The sequence below is a fragment of the Rosa chinensis genome, chromosome 4, assembly GCF_002994745.2.
Source record: "Rosa chinensis cultivar Old Blush chromosome 4, RchiOBHm-V2, whole genome shotgun sequence".
Taxonomy (NCBI): Eukaryota; Viridiplantae; Streptophyta; class Magnoliopsida; order Rosales; family Rosaceae; genus Rosa; species Rosa chinensis.
Window position 1 is genome coordinate 65,750,253 of NC_037091.1, and position 19,388 is coordinate 65,769,640.

At 38.8% G+C, this 19,388-nt stretch overlaps 4 protein-coding genes across 6 annotated transcripts; 1 reads left to right on the forward strand and 3 right to left on the reverse strand.

Annotated features, from left to right (window-relative positions):
• The first annotated feature begins 2,416 nt into the window (after positions 1 to 2,416).
• LOC112200019 (dnaJ homolog subfamily B member 13) lies at positions 2,417 to 4,403 on the forward strand. Its single transcript, XM_024341015.2, has 2 exons — positions 2,417 to 3,285; positions 3,728 to 4,403. Exons 1-2 carry the CDS (start codon positions 2,786 to 2,788, stop codon positions 4,173 to 4,175), a joined length of 948 nt encoding a protein of 315 aa, XP_024196783.1. The 5' UTR covers positions 2,417 to 2,785; the 3' UTR covers positions 4,176 to 4,403.
• A 393-nt stretch (positions 4,404 to 4,796) lies between these two features.
• On the reverse strand, positions 4,797 to 5,713 carry LOC112200020 (thioredoxin H2). The gene is made up of 3 exons (XM_024341016.2): positions 5,482 to 5,713; positions 5,264 to 5,386; positions 4,797 to 5,179 (listed from the first exon to the last, which is right to left on the reverse strand). Exons 1-3 carry the CDS (start codon positions 5,620 to 5,622, stop codon positions 5,048 to 5,050), a joined length of 396 nt encoding a protein of 131 aa, XP_024196784.1. The 5' UTR covers positions 5,623 to 5,713; the 3' UTR covers positions 4,797 to 5,047.
• Positions 5,714 to 7,136: 1,423 nt separating this feature from the next.
• Positions 7,137 to 11,035, reverse strand: LOC112200017. 2 transcript variants are annotated; one of them, XM_024341013.2, is made up of 4 exons: positions 10,130 to 11,035; positions 9,837 to 10,009; positions 7,974 to 8,048; positions 7,137 to 7,870 (listed from the first exon to the last, which is right to left on the reverse strand). In XM_024341013.2, the coding sequence occupies exons 1-4, from the start codon at positions 10,836 to 10,838 to the stop codon at positions 7,496 to 7,498; spliced, it is 1,332 nt and encodes a 443-aa protein (XP_024196781.1). In that variant the 5' UTR covers positions 10,839 to 11,035; the 3' UTR covers positions 7,137 to 7,495. The 2 variants fall into 2 exon arrangements, with proteins under 2 accessions (XP_024196781.1, XP_024196782.1); XM_024341014.2 differs by having other exon boundaries at positions 9,888 to 10,009; positions 10,130 to 11,034.
• A 1,233-nt stretch (positions 11,036 to 12,268) lies between these two features.
• On the reverse strand, positions 12,269 to 18,317 carry LOC112200266 (AMP deaminase). Of its 2 annotated transcripts, none has more exons than XM_040518961.1 (20): positions 17,689 to 18,317; positions 17,413 to 17,585; positions 17,301 to 17,319; positions 16,803 to 16,913; positions 16,354 to 16,523; positions 16,183 to 16,234; positions 15,960 to 16,087; positions 15,707 to 15,886; positions 15,520 to 15,626; positions 15,297 to 15,439; positions 15,046 to 15,107; positions 14,779 to 14,892; positions 14,230 to 14,370; positions 13,886 to 14,038; positions 13,719 to 13,772; positions 13,530 to 13,640; positions 13,223 to 13,396; positions 13,064 to 13,144; positions 12,766 to 12,864; positions 12,269 to 12,674 (listed from the first exon to the last, which is right to left on the reverse strand). In XM_040518961.1, exons 1-20 carry the CDS (start codon positions 18,206 to 18,208, stop codon positions 12,606 to 12,608), a joined length of 2,661 nt encoding a protein of 886 aa, XP_040374895.1. In that variant the 5' UTR covers positions 18,209 to 18,317; the 3' UTR covers positions 12,269 to 12,605. The 2 variants fall into 2 exon arrangements, with proteins under 2 accessions (XP_040374895.1, XP_024197060.1); XM_024341292.2 differs by having other exon boundaries at positions 15,520 to 15,587; positions 17,689 to 18,316.
• Between the last annotated feature and the right edge of the window lie 1,071 nt (positions 18,318 to 19,388).

Genomic DNA, 19,388 nt, shown 5'->3' on the forward strand with positions numbered 1-19,388 from the left:
TAGTGATGTTTTTCAAGCGAGGTTTCAGTACACTGAAAAATGTTATATATTTTTTCAACCCCGTGAGAATCAACCACAAAACTTTTTTAAAAAGAAAATAAATTGTCCTGGAAAATCATTCTCATCCAAAATTGTGGATTTCTATGCCACATAGTTTCTTTGCCAAAATTGCAAGTTCTTAAAAATATTCTCACCCCTAAATAATAATTATTAACTGAATAAAATAGTAGTGAAAATAAAAATCTCGACCCAATTTTTCTAAAAACTAAAAATTGAGAAAATCATAAATAATATTCAGGTCAATATTTTGCGATTTGTCACTTGGAGCAGCTCTTAACAATCATGTTTTGTCAATTGTAAGAGGGAGCTTCTATTCATACCTCCAAAGTTGGCATTTGGACCTCCCAATTTAATAGACCTCCAACTTACTTTTATAGATAACCAATTTGCTATCTAGACCTCCCTAATTTTCCCACAACGCCCATCGTCCAATAAAATCAATAAAAACTTATTCTTTTACGTTCTATTCATACCTCCAAAATCAGTAGTCGAACCTCATTCAATTTTACCCTTCATACAATTAAGCTGCACAAAAAATAAAAAAATCTCCAGTTGGTAGTCAATACAATATTTTTCATTAAATCAATTGAATATAGAAGCACATTGGTATACTGCTATCTGAGATGTTTAGATATTACTCCCAATTCTCAAAATTTTTAATTAAACTGAGTTTTTGGATACAAAGTTTTCATTACTTAATTATGATTTACGTACAGTCGGTACAGATGCCCGTACTGAAAGTGGTCATGGTGTTCCAAAGCCGGTCCAACATAATGCTCCTTAGCTTGGAGAGAGACACATATTTACTAATTGCTTCGATTTGGAAAAAAAGCGCAAGCAGCAATATAATAGGCAATGCACAGCTTAGAATTTTGCGAATGCATACTGTTTGTAAAGGTAAGAAGAAACTTTTTTTTTTTTTTTGTCTATGAGCTGTGACCTATTGGTTATCTAGAATAATCGATATTCACAGTTTCAGACCTCACTGACATTATGGGAGGGGAGGGGAGGGGAGGGGAGGGGAGGGGTGGGGTGGGGTTAAAAAAAAAGGTTTTTTTTTTTCCCCCTCTCTTATGTCCTTATTGGTAATTTGGCATGAGTTAACAAAATCAACTATAATTTGGAAAAAGAGAGAGGTACAAATACCAATTTTGGAGGTATGAATAAAAACTCTCATTGTAAGATTATTGCACAAGAGATTTTCAATAAAAAAAAGAGGTTGACAAATTTAACACTTTACACGTGCTATGTGGTAATTATGACATGTCAGACCTTGTCAACATTTTTTTTTATTACAGTACTCTTATGTCATAATCTCACCCCATTAGTAATATATGATTTTCAGGAGCTAGTTCAAGTGGCCGGAGAACAAAAATTTCGAGCTTCATTCACTTTATGTCTTTATATTAGTGAACGGTATTTGAAATGAAATATGGAGATGGAAAGCCAATCCGTCACTTTCCTTTGTCCTCTTTCCATCCAAAAAGGCAAAAAGCAAAGTATTTTCGCACCAGTGTTTCTTTTAGGCGATTGGGCGAGTCTCTTCTTCCGTGGAATCCAAAACAAAGTGGCGAAATTTCACAATGTCCCTCTCACCAATGAATTTCAACACAAGTAAAGCCATCAACGATAATTCCTTGTCCAATAAGTAAAGTTCACCATTAGGACGTCCCATTGGTCACTCGCCAGCATTACCACAAGTCTCTCCTCCAACTGACCCCATTATTAAATGCTTGAAGTGTGTGCCCAAAAAATAAACAAATGTATGGAAGTGACAAGAAAAACGATGGAAAGTCGTGCCGCGTTGCCGACTGCAAAATGATCACTTTATGATAATATTAATTATTATTCCACTAAAAATAGCCAACAAATTTCCTTTTAATTTTGATTCTTTGATTGCTTGGTTACTAGGGGTTTCAACCACACAAACAAAAACAAGTCAACTGAGAGGGATTTGATTCTGATTTGAACACAATATTTGTTAATTCCCAATTTAGATAAAATATATCAGGAAGCCGAAAAACAAAATATTTCCATTCAAATTCATTAAAATTTAAAAGTAATTTTGGGAAATAAATCAAAATAACAGATTTAAATAAGATTTTTTTTGGCAGCAAATCAAAATGACAACTCTACGAAGATAAACAAAATCCCTAAACATTCAAACAAAAAAAAAAATCCCCAATAGAAATCTGAAAAAAAAAAAAAAAGGCGTATTGGTGAAAATTCAAAAAATAAAAACAAAGGAGAAAACGACGGCGTATGGGACACTACGTGTCCCCGAACGGCCATATAGTAACAACCGACCAGAATCCGTGCAGCTTAGGATGTAACTGTATTTTGAAATATTCCTACAAAAGAAAACACAAAGATACTCTCTCTAGTCTTCCACCTCCGCTGCACGTTGCAAATTTCATTAATACCATCTATGTCCTCCTTCTCCTCCTATCTATCCTCCTTATTGCGCGGTTTTTGATTTTGACGAAACGCGCAGTAAACGCTATAATCACTCTCCATTATAATTTCTCATAACCAGCTCAACTAATTAATAAAAACCGCGTTTCTGTTTCTGTTTTGGTTCATATCGATCCTCGGCAACCGCCAAACCAGCCGGTTTTTGGGTTTTGCATTTCGTCTTCGATCTTCACACTCTCTCTCTCTGTCAATCATCCCGCAACTCTAATCGAAATTGTTGTCTCTCAATCCCAAAACAAAGCCCCAGAGCATGGCAGTTGACTACTACGCTGTTCTGAAGTTGACCCGGAACGCGAACCAGGAGGACGTGAAGAAGGCGTACAAGAGGTTGGCCATGAAGTGGCACCCGGATAAGAACCCGGTCGACCACAAGGAGGCGGAGGCCAAGTTCAAGCAAGTATGTGAGGCCTACGATGTGCTCAGTGATCCGCAGAAGCGTCAGATCTACGACGTGTACGGCGAGGAGGGGCTGAATGATGAGGTTGAGTTTGATGTGGCGGCGCCGCCGCCGCCGCCGAGGAGGTCGGAGCCGGATGATATTTTTAATGAGTTTTTCGAGGACCAGAATAGCTGGCAGAGGGCGTTTAAGAAGACTTGTAATGGCGGCGGCGGGAGTGGGAGGAGTCAGAAGAGCGGTGGTGGGAAGAAGGCTGCGGCGGTGGAGAGTAAGCTGGCGTGTAGTTTGGAGGATCTTTACAAGGGGGCGAGAAGGAAAATGAGGATTTCGAGAACTGTTCCTGATAATTTTGGGTGAGTTTCTTCTCCGACTTTTCTGTGATTGTGTTTACATGTATGAGAATTACTGCAAGATTTGATTTTTGATTGATGGGTTAGGGGTTTGTGCGTTTCGATTTGAATGGAGTAGGACTTTTTTAGGGACTCGAGAAATTTGTCTTGGGAGCACTATTATGCTCCAATTTTACTGGAGAATTACTTCTGAACCCAATTATACTGGATTTGCAGCTCATTGAACGTAAAAGATGGTATTGTTTTCGTCAGTTATAAGCTAGCTTAAACTATTAAGAATGAGTGCTAGATCTCTGTTTCATTTGGGGCTTCACGCTTGGCTCATTTTGGTCCTAGTTATGCCTGTTTTAATTTGAATCAACTTCTTATGCAGAAGCATTAGGTTATACCCGTCGATTAGGTTATCTTCTCTTTAGCCTAATGTTGAAATGATTTTCTCTCGCAGTAAGTCAAAGACAGTTGAGGAAACCTTAAAGATTGATATCAAGCCAGGATGGAAGAAGGGTACTAAGATCACGTTTCCAGAGAAGGGAAACCAAGAACCTGGCAGCTCTGCAGCAGATCTTATTTTCGTCGTGGACGAGAAACCCCATGATGTGTTCAAGAGGGATGGGAATGATCTTGTGGTTGATCATAAGTTAACTCTACTCGAGGCTCTCACTGGAACATTCATCAATCTGACAACCTTGGATGGAAGGGTTCTCCCTATCCCAGTCAGGAACATAATAAATCCTGGTTATGAGGAGGTGATCCCTAATGAGGGAATGCCAATATCAAAAGATCCCACTAAGAAAGGAAATCTCAGGATCAAGTTTGATGTTGTCTTTCCATCAAAGCTCAGCGCACAGCAGAGATCTGATCTGAGAAGAGTGCTAGGTGAAGTTGATAACTAATTCAGATCTTATAATTTTAACTCTAATCGACAGTTCAGTTAATCAATCTGTAAATATGCAATGTTTTGGCTGTTCAGTAGCAATGTTGACCATACTAGTGAAATAGCTGTGTCCTATTTCTTCTGCAAATGATGGAAAATCCACTTGTACAATGTCTTCTTTTTGAATAAGGAAGCTTAGCGCAGCAGCTCCTTTTTGCTTGAAGTTAAAATCTCTTTTCTTTGTGTTTGGCTTTGTCTCCTTTTTGCTTGAAAGGTGATGCTCATTCGTGCAATACAGAGACGTCTGGATGTAAGAAGGTACCTACAAGGCTATAAAGCATTAGAATCCTCAGGTTTTCGCTTCTTAATGGAATGCTGGGCATATTACATAAGCAATTAGTTTTTTTTTTTAAAAGGGCCGAAAGCAAATGGGAAAAACCAAGTGGCTTCAAAGATATGATTTGAAACCGGTATCTAACTATCCATGATTCGGTCCCATAGCTCTGTTAGTCATTTCTTTGATGACATGAGTGGTAAACAAAACAGCTGCGTCTGAAAATGCTTCTTCTTCTTTCTTTTTTTATACTTCATATCCAAGAAGATGATCAAACACATGAATTTGTGGGATACAAATTAAGAATTAAGAGAAGAAGTACAATATCTTATTAAGATTAGAGTTAGGTACTCAGAGAAGTACAAACTTCGATAAACATGAAAATGAAAGAATACAGAATACTAAACGCTTCAGTACTCCAAAACCCCAAGTGAGAGACCTTATTCACCTTATTGTTATACTTTCATATATGGTCAGTCTTATCTTGGCTTTATTTTGCTTATAGATATTTCCGATCTTGGAGCTTCCTCGGGATTAACAGCAGGGAGGAATAGTAATCAATTCCTGTGTTTCTCAATCTTCCTCTGGAGTTCCTCCTTCCTGGCCCCGACAACTCTATCAATCACTTCTCCTTTCTTAATAAACAGAAAGGAAGGCATTGCCTGCACCCCAAACTCCATCGCCACATCCTGCATGCATCGATTCAACAATACAATTAATTTCATCACTACGATAAATATTGTTAATCATTGCACTATGTAATCAATAATTACCGGTAACTCGTCCACATCAAGCTTCACAAACTCGACGTCGGTGTACTTATCAGCATACTCTTTCAAGGCTGGCTCCATCGATCGACAAGGTCCGCACCATGTTGCCGTGAAATCAATCACAATCTTCATCCCCAAAACGAACACCACCATTAGTAAAAAAAAAAAAAAAAAACCTTGCAAACATGCTCAATCATAAGATAGCTAGGCTAGTTAATTACCAGCTTGTTAGTTTGCTTAGAGGCAGTGAAGTGGGTCTTCCATTGATCCTTGGAATGGAAGGACATGATGCGAGACTTCTTTCCATGTGATGATCCATCCGAGTCGTCAACAATGCTGTGGTTAGAGAAGTTGCTTCCCATATTTTCTGAACTAGATCTGACTAGTTAGCTATATCTAGACTGAAAATTCTAGTAGAACAGGAAAGGTTTGGTTGATGTGTGTATTCAAATTGGGTGCGCATTGCTTCATATATAGGTATTAGCCAGGAACTATTGGCAATTGGCATCAGATTCATTGGCATTTTTCTGGACCGTCGGAAAATATAATGAGAAAACAACCCCATAAAGTTAACAAGAATTCACTCTCATTTGTACATATTTTCTACTTCCATGTTGATGTAATATGTTACTCCTAATTACGTTAACGAGTTGACAATTTGGTGTGCTCCAGGAAGTTGAAAAACAATAGGAATAACCCTAATTACCAATCAAGGGGCAGACCGACATCTAAAACAATGCATCTGCTATTAATATTGGAGAAGTTTTGAGAAGGATTGATTCTCCATTAGCATGTAATTAGACTAAAAGTCAGCTCATTTTGCCAATTAGGGCCATTACTCCAAATAAATCAAATCCATTAACTACTAAGCTACCACTAAGGTGTGATCGAACAATAAATAAATAAATGAACTGCTAGCAAAAGAATGAAATTCATATGCAAATGTGGCTGACAGCCTGACACAAGGAATCTGCCTTTTTCACTTTTTTGCAGTAGTCCCAAATTTTGCTTCGATAGAGTAGCATCAGCGCATCACTATAAAATAGTCATGTTTTATTTATATATGCTGACGATAAGCGATCACCGGCTGGCATGGCATGGCCTAAAGGCCAAGCAAAACGTGAAGACCACTAACACTGAAAAGTTTATATTCCTGGACCAATTACGTTATGGCTCACTTCACCTATATTCTTCTTAGATATGTCAATTCCGACGCGACCTGATAATACGACTCAAAATCCGCACAAAATAAAGCGGGTTGAACCCGCACGACTAAAAAGCGGGTCGGCCATGGGTCAAGTGGTCAATCAGTCATGACCCATTTAATAAATGAGTCGGTCACGGGTCAACCCGCCAATGAAGTGAACCCGTATAACTCGATTATGTTATACTTCTTCTTGAAATTTTGGACGTTGGGAGTATTTAATCATATGATTATACAATTTAAAGTATTTTGATTTATAATTATTTATGAATTATATATGATTATTTATATTCTTCGTCTTGTGAAGTTTTTAGTGAATTTAATCAATTTATGCATCTTTTTAGTTAAATAGGTCGCATTGTTAACATTTAAATTGGTCAATTTGTCTAACACGACACAACCTATTTATTAAATGAGTTAAGTGGGTTGAAAATGAATAACCTGTTTAATAAATAGGTTGAGTAGTTTTTAACACGATTATTAAATGGGTTGAGTTTAAATTTGTATCTTGCAACACGACAAATACCTTGACCCGACACGAATCCAAACGTGAGTCACCAGCCTAATACTCTTCCCTCCTTTTTTTTTTTGTGCAAAGAAAAACGAGGCAAAAAAAAAATGCAAAGTGCCAAACTCATCAATACAAAGGGCCTAGTAGTAGAATGGAGACGATAGTTCGAATAATCCACATTCCATGAACCAATTCATCCCAAGATGATTCCAACAACAAAGCTGAACGAGAACTAAATGATTATAATACTAGAGAAACAACGATAAAATAGATTATCATACTGAGAAGTTAAGTTGTCTGCCACCATCCTGAAACATTGTTCAAAAAACTACTGCAAAATCTATCCCTGGATGGTTTCGACCAAAACCCATTAGCTGAACTACAGAGACATGAGAAAGTTCATGGATGATAAATCCGTCAACAGCAGCAAACCCATATCCAGACACTTTCCAACAAAAGCAGAAAACACCACCCACATGTAAAACTAGCAAGAAGCATCCTACCAAGACTATGAGTACTGTTAAGAAGCAACTCCAATGTTAGCTGAATCATGACCATCTTGAGCAGCTGAACCATGGTTGTTGTAAGATGGTCCACCACCCCTACCGCCTCTTCCCCTATTGTAATTCCTTGGATAATAGTTTCCAGGCTGGTCATAAAACTGGTTCCGACCATTCTGGTAAGGACCACCTCCTCTGCCTCGGCCTCCACGGCCATTGGAGTAACCTCGACGGCCTCCTCCACGGCCACCTCTTTGGTTTTGATACTGCCTTCGTGGACCATTATGTTGCTCGAATTCTACATCTCTCTCAGTATGCTCTACTTCTGTTTCTGGCTTTACTTGTTCTTGTTGAACCGAGACAACCTCTGCAGGATTTTCTGTCTCAAATTCATCCTGCAAAGCAAGAACCTCCCACATTTCAGTAAATTACATGCAAGTTTCCAGGAAGAATAAATGCAAAACAGGATGAATTGACTTAAATGCTAACTGAGAGCACCTTCTGAACTTCCTCAACAGGACCTGATTGATTTTCACCCCTCTCATGTCCTTGAAGATTTGGTGTCTCCTCATCCTACAAAGCATATGAAGTCAGCACATGACTGAAAACATAACAATATTAATAACAAATATTGCTTATATAGCTAGACTATTTCTCAAGTTAACTAACATTACAGTCCAAAGACTCGTATTGCTGAACCATCCATGCAGTATTTAGAATGCTGATTGCAAACATCTTTCAAAGAATGTAAAGCACGCACAGAGATAGCTGAAGTCAAGAAGGGATGGATCATGAGATGGGCTGTGACCTTAAACAGCACAGTAAGGGGTGGATATTCTAGAGGATGTGAGTGGACAAGGCATATCAACAAAGTTGAAACAAAGATAACTCTGATGTATTATCAAAATTATCCGAGTACAATTGCATGTTAAACCAAGTTACTATACATACACCAAGTTACTATGCATACTCGAATAGACCAAAAACAACAAAACACCATACTGCATAAACAGACCTCGAAAAGAAAGATAGACTCGTTATATTTCACAGGTATGTCAGAAAGATAAAAAAATACTGCATTAGAAACCCTTGAATCCAAGAATTGGATTGATCCCAATGCAGTAGAACAAACCATCTCTCACATGCAAAGAATAAGAATATCAATTCCAAGGGTGAGACTCAAAAACAAGTATCATGCTTCTGCTTATTTGAGTAGCATTATATCCCTTTAAAATAGCACCAATAGGAAAGTTTATCCCATTGCACAGTGAAAATTCAACATAATTGTCCACAACCAGAAGTCTCAAGTAGCACTTGAATCAAAACCAGAGGCAATGAATCCATAAGACTTAAATTTGAATCAACACCACGTAGACTGCATCCAGGAGATATGCAGTAGAAGGAAACCCGCAGGCAGCACTCAATATTAGCAAACTAGACTGAAGTAAAAGTAGTACACATCATTTCCACATAAACTAAAGAGCACTGTAAGATCCAAACATTAGATAATACAAGACATTGTAGCGTGAATATTAAGTCCAGTATAAATTATAGCATGCAGAAAAGTCAAGTAATATGACTCATATTCAGCCAAATGGAATATGAGAAATATCCAAAAACTAACCATTTTAGATGGCTGAAAAGTTTAAGGGAAAAATAGAGAAAGTGGGAGGTAAACCAAGAAGCACCTAGGAGCTTTAGATGCATCATATCAAGAATTTGTCTTTAAAAACATTAAAAAAAGAACTGATGAGATAAAAAAAAACTTCTTACTATGTCATTTATTTTATTACAAACAGCACGCAAATTGATATTAGAACTAGAAGATAATGATACTTCCATATGCATAGAGAAAACAACAGCCACCAATCCATTCATGACAAAATCTGGTTTCTAATACAGCTAAAGGTTAAAACTTAATACCAGCTTACAATTTCTCTTCAAAATAAACCCCTTCAAGTCGATTAGAACTAGAACCAAATAAAAGCATTTCAAGTTTCCATCAATCACAACAAAAATATAAGCATGAATAGAAACAACTGTACCCACGACTAATGTCATGCTGTCAACAGACGGTCTAAGCAAGGTTTCTACAGATACAATATAGCTTGTTAAGCATCAATCACTGCTCTTCACTTTCTTCTTTTCATGTACCAACTATCAAAGAATTAACAACTCCAGGAGTAACTAGTACACAAAATTTAAGGCATAATAAACCATATTCCAACAACCTTTTCTAATACACAGAACAAGCACCCACACATGCATCACAACAGGTCAAGATGAGAACATATTATTAAATCAAAATCATAGCATTCCGGATCACAATTATCCAAACTCAATAACTACATCAAGTTATACCTTCTGCTGCTGTAACTGTACAAATAAACTGTCCACATCCACACCCCTCACCTGAAACGGAGCAAAGTTTCCGCCAGCAGCAGCTGCCATTTCCTCAGGAGCTTTCATTTCAGGCGTGATGGTGAAGTAGTCCGAAGACATTATCCTACTCAGCCTCTCCCTCAAACTCGCATCTACAAAAATTCAAATCATCCATGTCAGCAAAAACCCTATATATATATATATATATATATATATATATATAACAACACCAATTCAGTACTCAACAATAAAGACGGCACCGGAAACTTTACATGTAACAGTAGCATCAGGCTCAATGGGCAGGTCCGACTTAGCGAGCCAGAGCTTGGCGTGGTCAATGCAGCGCTGCAGAGCATTCTTGTGAGATAAGCTCGTATCGACAGGCCTAGAGATCAACAAACCACTGAGGGAGGAGAGCAAATCCAAGTCCTTCTCGGAGAGCAAATCAGTGTCGTCATCGGTGACGGTGTCATAGGTCAAGCAGCACCCTCTCTCGTGGCTCCTGGTGAACATAATCGAGGTGAAGTCACTCTGCGTCTTAACATCAAACAAGGAGCCAAAGTAGAGCAGGTTCAGGAGCTCCTCCACCGGCACCGGCACCGGCTCCTGGTGGTGGTGGTGGTCCTCATCGGCGGCAGATTCGCCGCTCTGCTGCGCCGCATTGGGCGGGGGCGGCGTTTCGTCTTCTTCGGGCTTAGTAGTAGCGGCGGGGGCGGAGGAGACGTGAACGGCGAGGCTGACCTCCTCGGCGACGGCGACGGAGAGAGGCTGGCGAAGCTTCTCGAGCTCGTCGATGAGGACGGAGACGGCGGGCTTGGAGCGGAGGACCTCCTTTTGCTCATTGTTGAGGACTTTGCCTTGGGCGAGGGACTCCTCCATCTGGAGGATGCGGTTCTGCTTCTTGCGGAGGGCGCGGATGCGCTTGTTGATGAGGCTGAGGACCGGGCCGTCGGAGACTTCGGAACCCGCCGTGGCTGCCATTGAAGGTGTTTTTCTAGGGTTTGCTTATTGTTTCTGTGGTGAATCGGAGCTTTGCCACCTGGCGGAGGTGGCGGTGGCGAGGGTTTTGGGGGATAGAGATCGAAAGAGAGAAAGAGAGAGAAAAGGAGGGAGAGGAAGGAAGGAGTGGGGGTTTGGGGCTTGGAAATTTATTAATAGAGCTATATGGATTTTTTTTGGTCACTGAAGGGCAGGAGTCTCATGCTCCCGGCATTAAAAACGAGAAAATGAAATAGAGAATTTTGGAAAACATTGTGGGTTTTTATGAAGCCCAGAATGGAATGAATTTGTGCATTTTCTGGCCCATATTAAGCAGATTATCTAGCAATTCTGTACGGAAAATGTTGGGGGTCACCAAATTCGAAAGCCACATCGTACGTAACTTGTCTTACTAAATGCAAATGAAGTTAAGAATATGTCTGAATTTGAACAAATGAAAAGTGGTTTTATTAATCGGGTAAAAAAAAAAAAAATTTCGCTAAACAAATTTGACGAGTGTATCGATATTCGTTTTTTTTTTTAAACAGAGGATTAGCCTAGACGGCTCATCCCCCATTGAAGATTATTTCGATTAAAAGAAAAGAAAGGAACAAAGGGAGGAGGGGACATAAAACCAAAACTCCTCCAAAGAAAACAGCATAAAGCCAAAACTCCTCCAAAGAGAACCAAAGGAAGAGAAAGCAAATGCTAAGTACAAGAAAAAGCGTAACTAACGAACACGAAAATTAGGCAACCCCAAGGAGTCCTTCCGACAATGAGAACGAATAAGATCTGGAGGTATGTCCCACCAGGTTAAACCAGTAGAAGAAAGACCCATGTTAGCAAGAGCATCTGCAGCTTGGTTTCCCTCACGATAGATGTGTGAACAACGAAATTGCATCTGAGAGATACGATGCAAACAATTATGCCACTCAATTCTTAGCTGCCAAGGTACCAAGTGTGTATCGATATTCGTTACCATTACGGTAAGTTAGAAGTTATAATCCATACTTGTCAGCCAAATACTGAATACTTCGTGATTGCGCCATGCATCACTCAACTTATTCACTGCTCCCGATCTGTCCATACATATTTTGAAGCGACCTGTAGCGAGAGCCCAGAAGGATACTGCTCTATTCTACACTATTATACATGGGCATCTTCAATCTTCTAGTATATAAGTATGCAATACTTTCTGACATCTTCAATCTGGACAGGCCTGAGAGAACTCGTGACTCTTATATAAACAGATGCCAACTGGATGAGAGATACGCATTTAACATTATATGGTAACCAACATTCTGTAACCAATTAAATGTCTGATGGATATTTGTCTTTCAGGAGTTCATAATTTTCCCATTCTACAAATGCAAAGAGTTGTGTGACCCAGAAAGAAATATTTCTGGCTAGAGTATCAACAACCCTACCTACTCATTTTAATGCTTCAATCCGTATGTAAATAGATCAAGTATCCATGGATAACATTTCTAATCAGAGGCAAAATATTATTATAAGCTTAAAACATTAATCATCCTCGCTAACATTTCTAATCAGGAAAAAAAAAAAATTTCAAGAGTCAGAGATCTATAAAAAACCAGAGCCATGTCAATGCAAAACAAAATCGGCCAGATGCCTGCTCTCAAAGCTCTGGCTACATGTCTCTGCTGAAGTTGCCGTTTCTATTGCTAAATGAATTGGTGAATAAGTAGCGTCCGATCTCTATTTGTATTTAAAGCATGTCCCAGGAACACTAGCATCATTCCATTTGTTTCAGGGATCTACTTCTTCTGAAAACTCAGCTTTTCCTGAATAGATATACTGCATCTCCTCCTTCCAGGTCTGCAAAACCAAGCACACAAAATAAGAAAACAGGGACGAGAGACGCGGTTCACAGGGTTTTCAAAGTTCCTTAAGAGCCATGAACACTTACTGTCTCTCGAAAGGCAATCCTCAAATTCGGAACGTTCGTCTTTTGTATATCATTTCCTTTAGGGCCTCTCAAGAAATACTTGCTACCAAGCCAATGTGCCTGCACCAATAAGGAAAAGGAGTTGGATTATGGCAATCAATCACCTTGAGGTAAAATTGGATCAACACAGATTTTCAACATCATATATGAAAATGGACTATATTTTATTTGCATGATTGATGATTCTTTAATGTATCATTTAGATTCATATTTATATTAGCAAAGCATCTAAAGAATTTTCTTTCGGTAAGTTTCCCACCTTTGCTACATGTGAAAATCCAGAATGATAGACAGAATTTCTAGCTATCTCACAGAGGTCACAAGCACTGAGCTTCCATACCTGCGCCATACTTGATTTGCTAAGATACACAACCATGAACAGCACCTATAAAGCTACAAGAATAATGAATCAACAAACCTGTGCTGCAACACTATATTCTTCCACCAGTGCTTCTTTTGTCAAATGAATTAGCAAAGGATCATCGCTTGAAAGCGAGACATTTAGCCCGCGTTGAAAGAATACAGGAAACGGGTTTTTCTTGTAATCTAAGAAAAGAGAATTATTGCTCAAGGGTGACATAAGCAGTCCCACCTGCATTGTTAAGGAGGTTACTAATGGTTTTGTTAACAATAAGCATAAGTCGGAAAGGTTCAATAGCAAATAAAGAACATGAAAACTTAAGGGGGAATATCTATAAAGATAAAAATAAAGTCGAGGGACCAACCTGCCCAAGGTAATACAGATATTGCAGAACTGGAGAGTACCGGAGATTGATCCCATGTGAGATATTATGGCATACAAGAAATCCCGCAGCCAAATGTTCAACATCACCCGCCTGCATAGGAAATAAGAAATTTGAAGACCTCAAAAATCATCTAAAAGTAATAACCGAGTTTAGGTCGCAGACAATTACCTCTCCACAGTGAGGCCGGAATTTTATTGTAGTCATTCCTTTTGACTCACGAAGCTGAAACAAAGGGAAAAGAAGAATGAGAAATCATTTTCAAATATCACCCAGATATATTTTGGCGAGGGTAATTGAAATCAGAGCATTCTCTAAAAGGATTAGGTGTTGAAAACCTTATTAAGAGTGTACAAGTTTGCATAGCAGTAATAAGCATAATAAGAATATGCAGGATTGAATTCATTAGTCCATTCAGATGGTGTTGGCATGTGTTTTGTTGGACGCCTTTCTGGTCTACTTTCATCATCTACAACGTCAAAACCCACCACCTGTTTTTAAATGAATGTCAATGTTGGTATAGTATTTGAAAAACCACATCACTACTTATGAACTTTATACTAGCAAAATTTAAGACTACAAAAATCCAACACACCTTCATAATAATAAGAAGCATCTAACAGATCTAGAAGGATTCTCTCCAAAAAAAAAAATTACAGATCTATAAGATTGTTTAGCTGACCTGCTTCAGGAACAAATGTAATTGAGGATGTGAATTTGGATCCACTGTGACTTCAAAGAGTGGAATGAACACATTATCTAAAATGTTTTGGAAAGAGGTAACAATGCCCATCTTCTTGTAGATGTTGTATAACCGTGGTAACTGCAAATTTAATTTAAAACTAAAACCATAAGAGCTAATGAAACTATGCAACACTATAAATCTCAAGGATGAAGTCACTTGTAAAATGCCATGAAAAACAAAATACAATATCATGCAAGTCCATACATGAGTAACAAAGAACCAACTACAGATTCATGGCTGATGTTTAACATGATATCAGCAAAATATATAACAGTCTTATACAAAATAAATTCAAATGGTATACTTAAATGAGGTCCCGTTCTATATGCTGAAAACATTTTTGTTTGCAAATGTTACACCAATCCAACCAACTCCTAAGTACAACAACAACAATGTCACAAATCGAAGATCTCAGCACTGAAGATAGACATTAACTACGCAGAATAGAACAGCTACCCGAACAAAAATAAGAAAACATTAATATACCTGTATTAACCATACTACATTCTCGCTATAAATGTCATTGTTAACAAACCAACTAGCCAGTTGATCCCACTCACTTTGTTTTCTTCCATAAACTGAAATCCTGTACTCTGCCATCTGCAAAAAGAGAGATGCATTATCAGACATGAGTACATGATTAATGGAAGCAAAACTGTATTTGTAATTGGGAAGAGAGATAGAGATAGAGAGAGAGAGAGAGAGAGAGAGCAGTAAACTTTTTGTTTCCTATAAAATCTTAATGAGACAGACCTGGTATTTCATGGCTTCAAGATCTGACAAAACTTCCTTTGTTACTTCTGCTAGAAATCGTCCTGCAATTGTATACGTAAATAAAACATTAACCTTACGAGTCGAGTCCAACTGAAGAGATTAAAATGCTATGCAATTCAATCTACATAAGATAATAATTGATTCTCAAAGGCAAATTGATCAAGACCCCACAAGAATAAGCACAAGTATGTCTCCTGATCTTAACAGTTTAACTTTCAAAACGATCATACCTTGGATAAGATTGTCTTGCTTTAAGAATATCTCTCTGAGTCTACTCTGTCCACATGGATTATACTTTAGGTTGAACTTGTCAAATCGATGAAAAGTAGTCTTATCCGCATGAACATCCAATAAGTCAACATTCAGATCATACCTAAAATAAAGAAAAATCAATTTGAGAGAGAGAGCTTTTATTATTCATAGATAAACAGTCTCAGGACGAGCAATGTTTACCCTGTCAAGTCCAAACTCTCAAAAACTTCCTTAAGTGTAAGATATTTTCCATCTCTGAATATGACAACCTGCCAATCCAAGTTGATTCTCATAGTTAGAAAATTCAACTGTCACGAAGAAATGAAAAGGTCAAATCTATAACATATCAAGTTCACTGAAACAAACTGAAAGGAACATAGTTTTGTACCTCATCGGGTTCTTTTTTCAGTTTTGACTTGATGAAGTTCAGAAGATGCTTCTGGTTCATGCAAGCAGAGTGATGCACATGTGTATCAACTTTTCTAACATTGTAAAAATCACGGTGGGGTGCACCCTTCTGAGCTAAAAACTCCTCCCCCTCATTTAGTAAATGATGTACACGGTATTTCTACATATTAAGCAGATAAGTCATAAACAGAAGCCAAAATTTAAAAGATAAGCCAAAAATTAACTGAACCAACCTCGTCAAGAAATCTTAACCTATGATGGCATACAGAGCGAACATTTCCGATAGACACAACTTTAAGAAGATAATGGAGATCAGTGAAAAATGTTGTTGCACTTGCAACAGGGTAGATCTCTTCAGAGTCTGCAGAAGTACAAAAATGAAGTTTCTCATAAGCAATATTTTCTCACTAAATTAACTAAAATCAAAGAAACTTCAAATTAAGTTTCAGTTCTTACCATTTTCACTTGCATAAACATGTATGACACCGTCCTCCATCCTAAAGCAGTGCTGCATGATAGATTTGGAAGAAAGAAGGAATTAAACAACAGTTAATGAAGGAAACAAGTAACTTGAAAACTTAAATTCCAACAAATTTGGTATATTTTAATGAGCAGAGAATGACTCACAGCTGATGCTTTAACAGGTTCAAAATGATAGGGGTTGCTTTTCTTCTCTGATGAGTCTGGCCTGGCCACCCTCCATGGAACAACATTTTCCCGGTAAAGGTACTTCTTACGCAGATCCAAGCAATCTCGAATCATCCTGTGTACTTCTTCATCCTCTTTGGTTATTGACTCTGAATAACATTGTTTTGACAAAAAAGAAAGATGCTTCAAGTTATTTCTAACAATCAATAAGATGATGTTATGACTGACATATTGATATCAAATTGACAGAAAAGCATAATATCTAGCATCCACCGTGTCAATATCAACTATGCTACAACTTTCAAACAAAATGGATTTAAGAGTAATAAGAAAAATAAGTGAACACTACTGATGCAAAAGGCATTCGGAAGTAACATTAAATTAGAAACAGAGCTGCAAAAGAAATTAATAGTTGGAAATTACATTACCATTCACTGGTGCACTTAACGGTGAAAGAATTCTTGCAAGAGAGGGGTCATTCCTCCCCATCTGTGCTGAAGCTCCATCTACCTCTTGTATAAAGTTACTTGTACGCAGCACTGCATAAGAATTTGACAGCTCAAATTTACAATCACTATACATCTACTAGTAAAATGTATGGATTCTAGATGCTTTGCTTTCATCAAAAGACCCTGAACTTATAAAATTAAAGATGACGCGGGAAAAGTGAGTTTCTAGTACAATCCGTTGACCATTGACCGTAGACCTTTTGCACATAAACAGTTTACTCCACGCTTAGAGTAAACTCTTTCTTCATAAATGCCGAAAATTATTATACTGATGATTATCTACCGTGTTATTTTCTTCAGATGTGAAGATAGCAAAAGAGCAGTAAATTTTTTTTAGAGATGAATTCTTTATGCACAGCAGATGTTTGTCATAATATATTGTTTTGCACCATTGCGTTCAAACCTTCGCATTTGTACCTTCATTTTGGTAAACTGACTGAAACAAAGAAAAAGCAAAATGATCATTTTTCGATCAGCATAATGCATATGAATAGTCAGAACAGTGAGCTAGTATCAGAGATGCACGTACATTGTCATTTGCATCTCCATTCTCATAGTTGAAAGGAGAATCATCTTCATTTGCATACTCAGTTCCCTCCTCATCGGAATCATCCACACGTCCGGCGTGAGATCTCGGAGTCGTCAACCTCCCAACAGACATAGACGTAGCCATCCTTGTAGTGGAACTGACAGACTGAGACTCTACGAATTGAAAAATTGACAGTTAAAACTCCGAACTGGAAGTACACTATTTATAAATTCGAAACGAAATTAGGAAATTCAAGTGAAAACAGAGTATACAGACCGTGTGTTTGATCGGTTCGAAGCGGCGGAAGGCCAGAGGGAATGAAATTGAGCCTGTCAGCCGAAGAAGAAAACCTAGGAGCTCGATAATTCGAGAGCGGATCAAACTTGGCGTCCTCGTCGATCAAACGGCCGCTTCTCATATCGGCATTGGGCAGCGAGGACGAGATTCTGTAAGAGTGAATCGATTTCTCATCAAAGGACCTGGACGGCGTCGTTTTCCGATCGATCACGGTGTCGCGGTCAGAGCCAAACCCTCGGTGCAGCTGCTGCTGTTGACCGTCTTCTTCTTCGATGTAATCTTCTTCTTCCTCGTCGTCGTCGGCGGCTTCGGAGCGGACGCGAGACGGCGGCGGCTTGCGGCGGATCTCGATGAGGCGGTCGATGACTTGGTCGACGCTGCGTTTGTGGATGTAGAAGGCGGAGACGGCCATGAGGGAGGCGCCGACTAAGGCGGCCATGGCTAGGTTGAGAGCGGAGCTTGAAGAGGTGGAGGAAGAAGATGAAGACGACGAGTCCATTTTTCCGAGTGGACTCAGCCCTCAGTGGCTCTGGAAGTGGAGAATCCGTGTCAAGATTAATTTGTGTCTGGTCAAATACTCAAATGGGAGGGTGGCTGATAGGAGGGGTTTTATAGTGCTCGTGATGCAGTGGCCTGTTGTTGCGCCAAGGGTTTAAGGGGGTGGGGGCCCTTCCAAAGTAGGAAATCCAGTACTGATGAAGTTGAAAATCGCCACGTGGACTATATTTTTCTTTTATTAATATTATTTGATATTAAGTAAGTTATGGTTAACCTAAAAAGTTTGAAAGAGATGTAGTGGGCCCTGGAATTAAAAAATCTGCCCATATGAATCGAGCGTTGTTGTTAGCGAAGGCCAGGTGGAGAATCACTATTAGAGACCAAGATTTATGGGCTGGGATGGTGAGTAAAAATATCTTGGGGGCAGATCCAATTTCTCCAGTTACAATGAAGCCCTTCGCTATGCATCTAGTACCTGGAAAAGAATTACTTGTGGAGCTGAAACTCTTCAAAAAGGGCCTGAAATGTCGATTGGGGATTGGTAGGAATGTAAAGTTTTGGACGGACAAATGGATTGGAACAAAGCGCTTACTTGAATTGGGGTCTGTGAATAGTATGTAGCAGGCTATTTAATGGAGGGCGAGTGGAACGTGGATAAGCTATATCATAAAGCCATACAAAAAAATCATCAGCATTTCGATTGGGATTAAGAGCGCTCTGCGCGATGCTTACATTTGGGGCTTGTCTTCTAATGGAAATATTTCTGTTAAGTCTGCTTACAGTCATTGTTGTCGCCAAGATGATCGAACTGAGTCAAAATGGAGCTTCATTTGGAATATTAATATTCCCCGAAGGATTAAAACTCTCCTTTAACTTCTCACTCAAGGCAAGATCCTTACCGATGAGCAACGAAAAAGAAGGAAGTTATGATGCAATGCCACTGGTTTGCTATGCTCTTATCCTTTAGAGTATATACATCAAAGCTAAACGGATTTGAAACAATAGGGGTGGGCACGGTGCGGTTCGGCTCCATTTGAGGCCCAAACCGCAACCAAATCGCTTTTTTCGGTTGGGCTATATTCCAAATCGCAACCGCATTTCAAAATTTTAGTTACACCATTTTCTGGTATGGTGCAGGGTTGGTTTTGGTGTTTAGGGTTTAGACCGATTTATTTATTTCA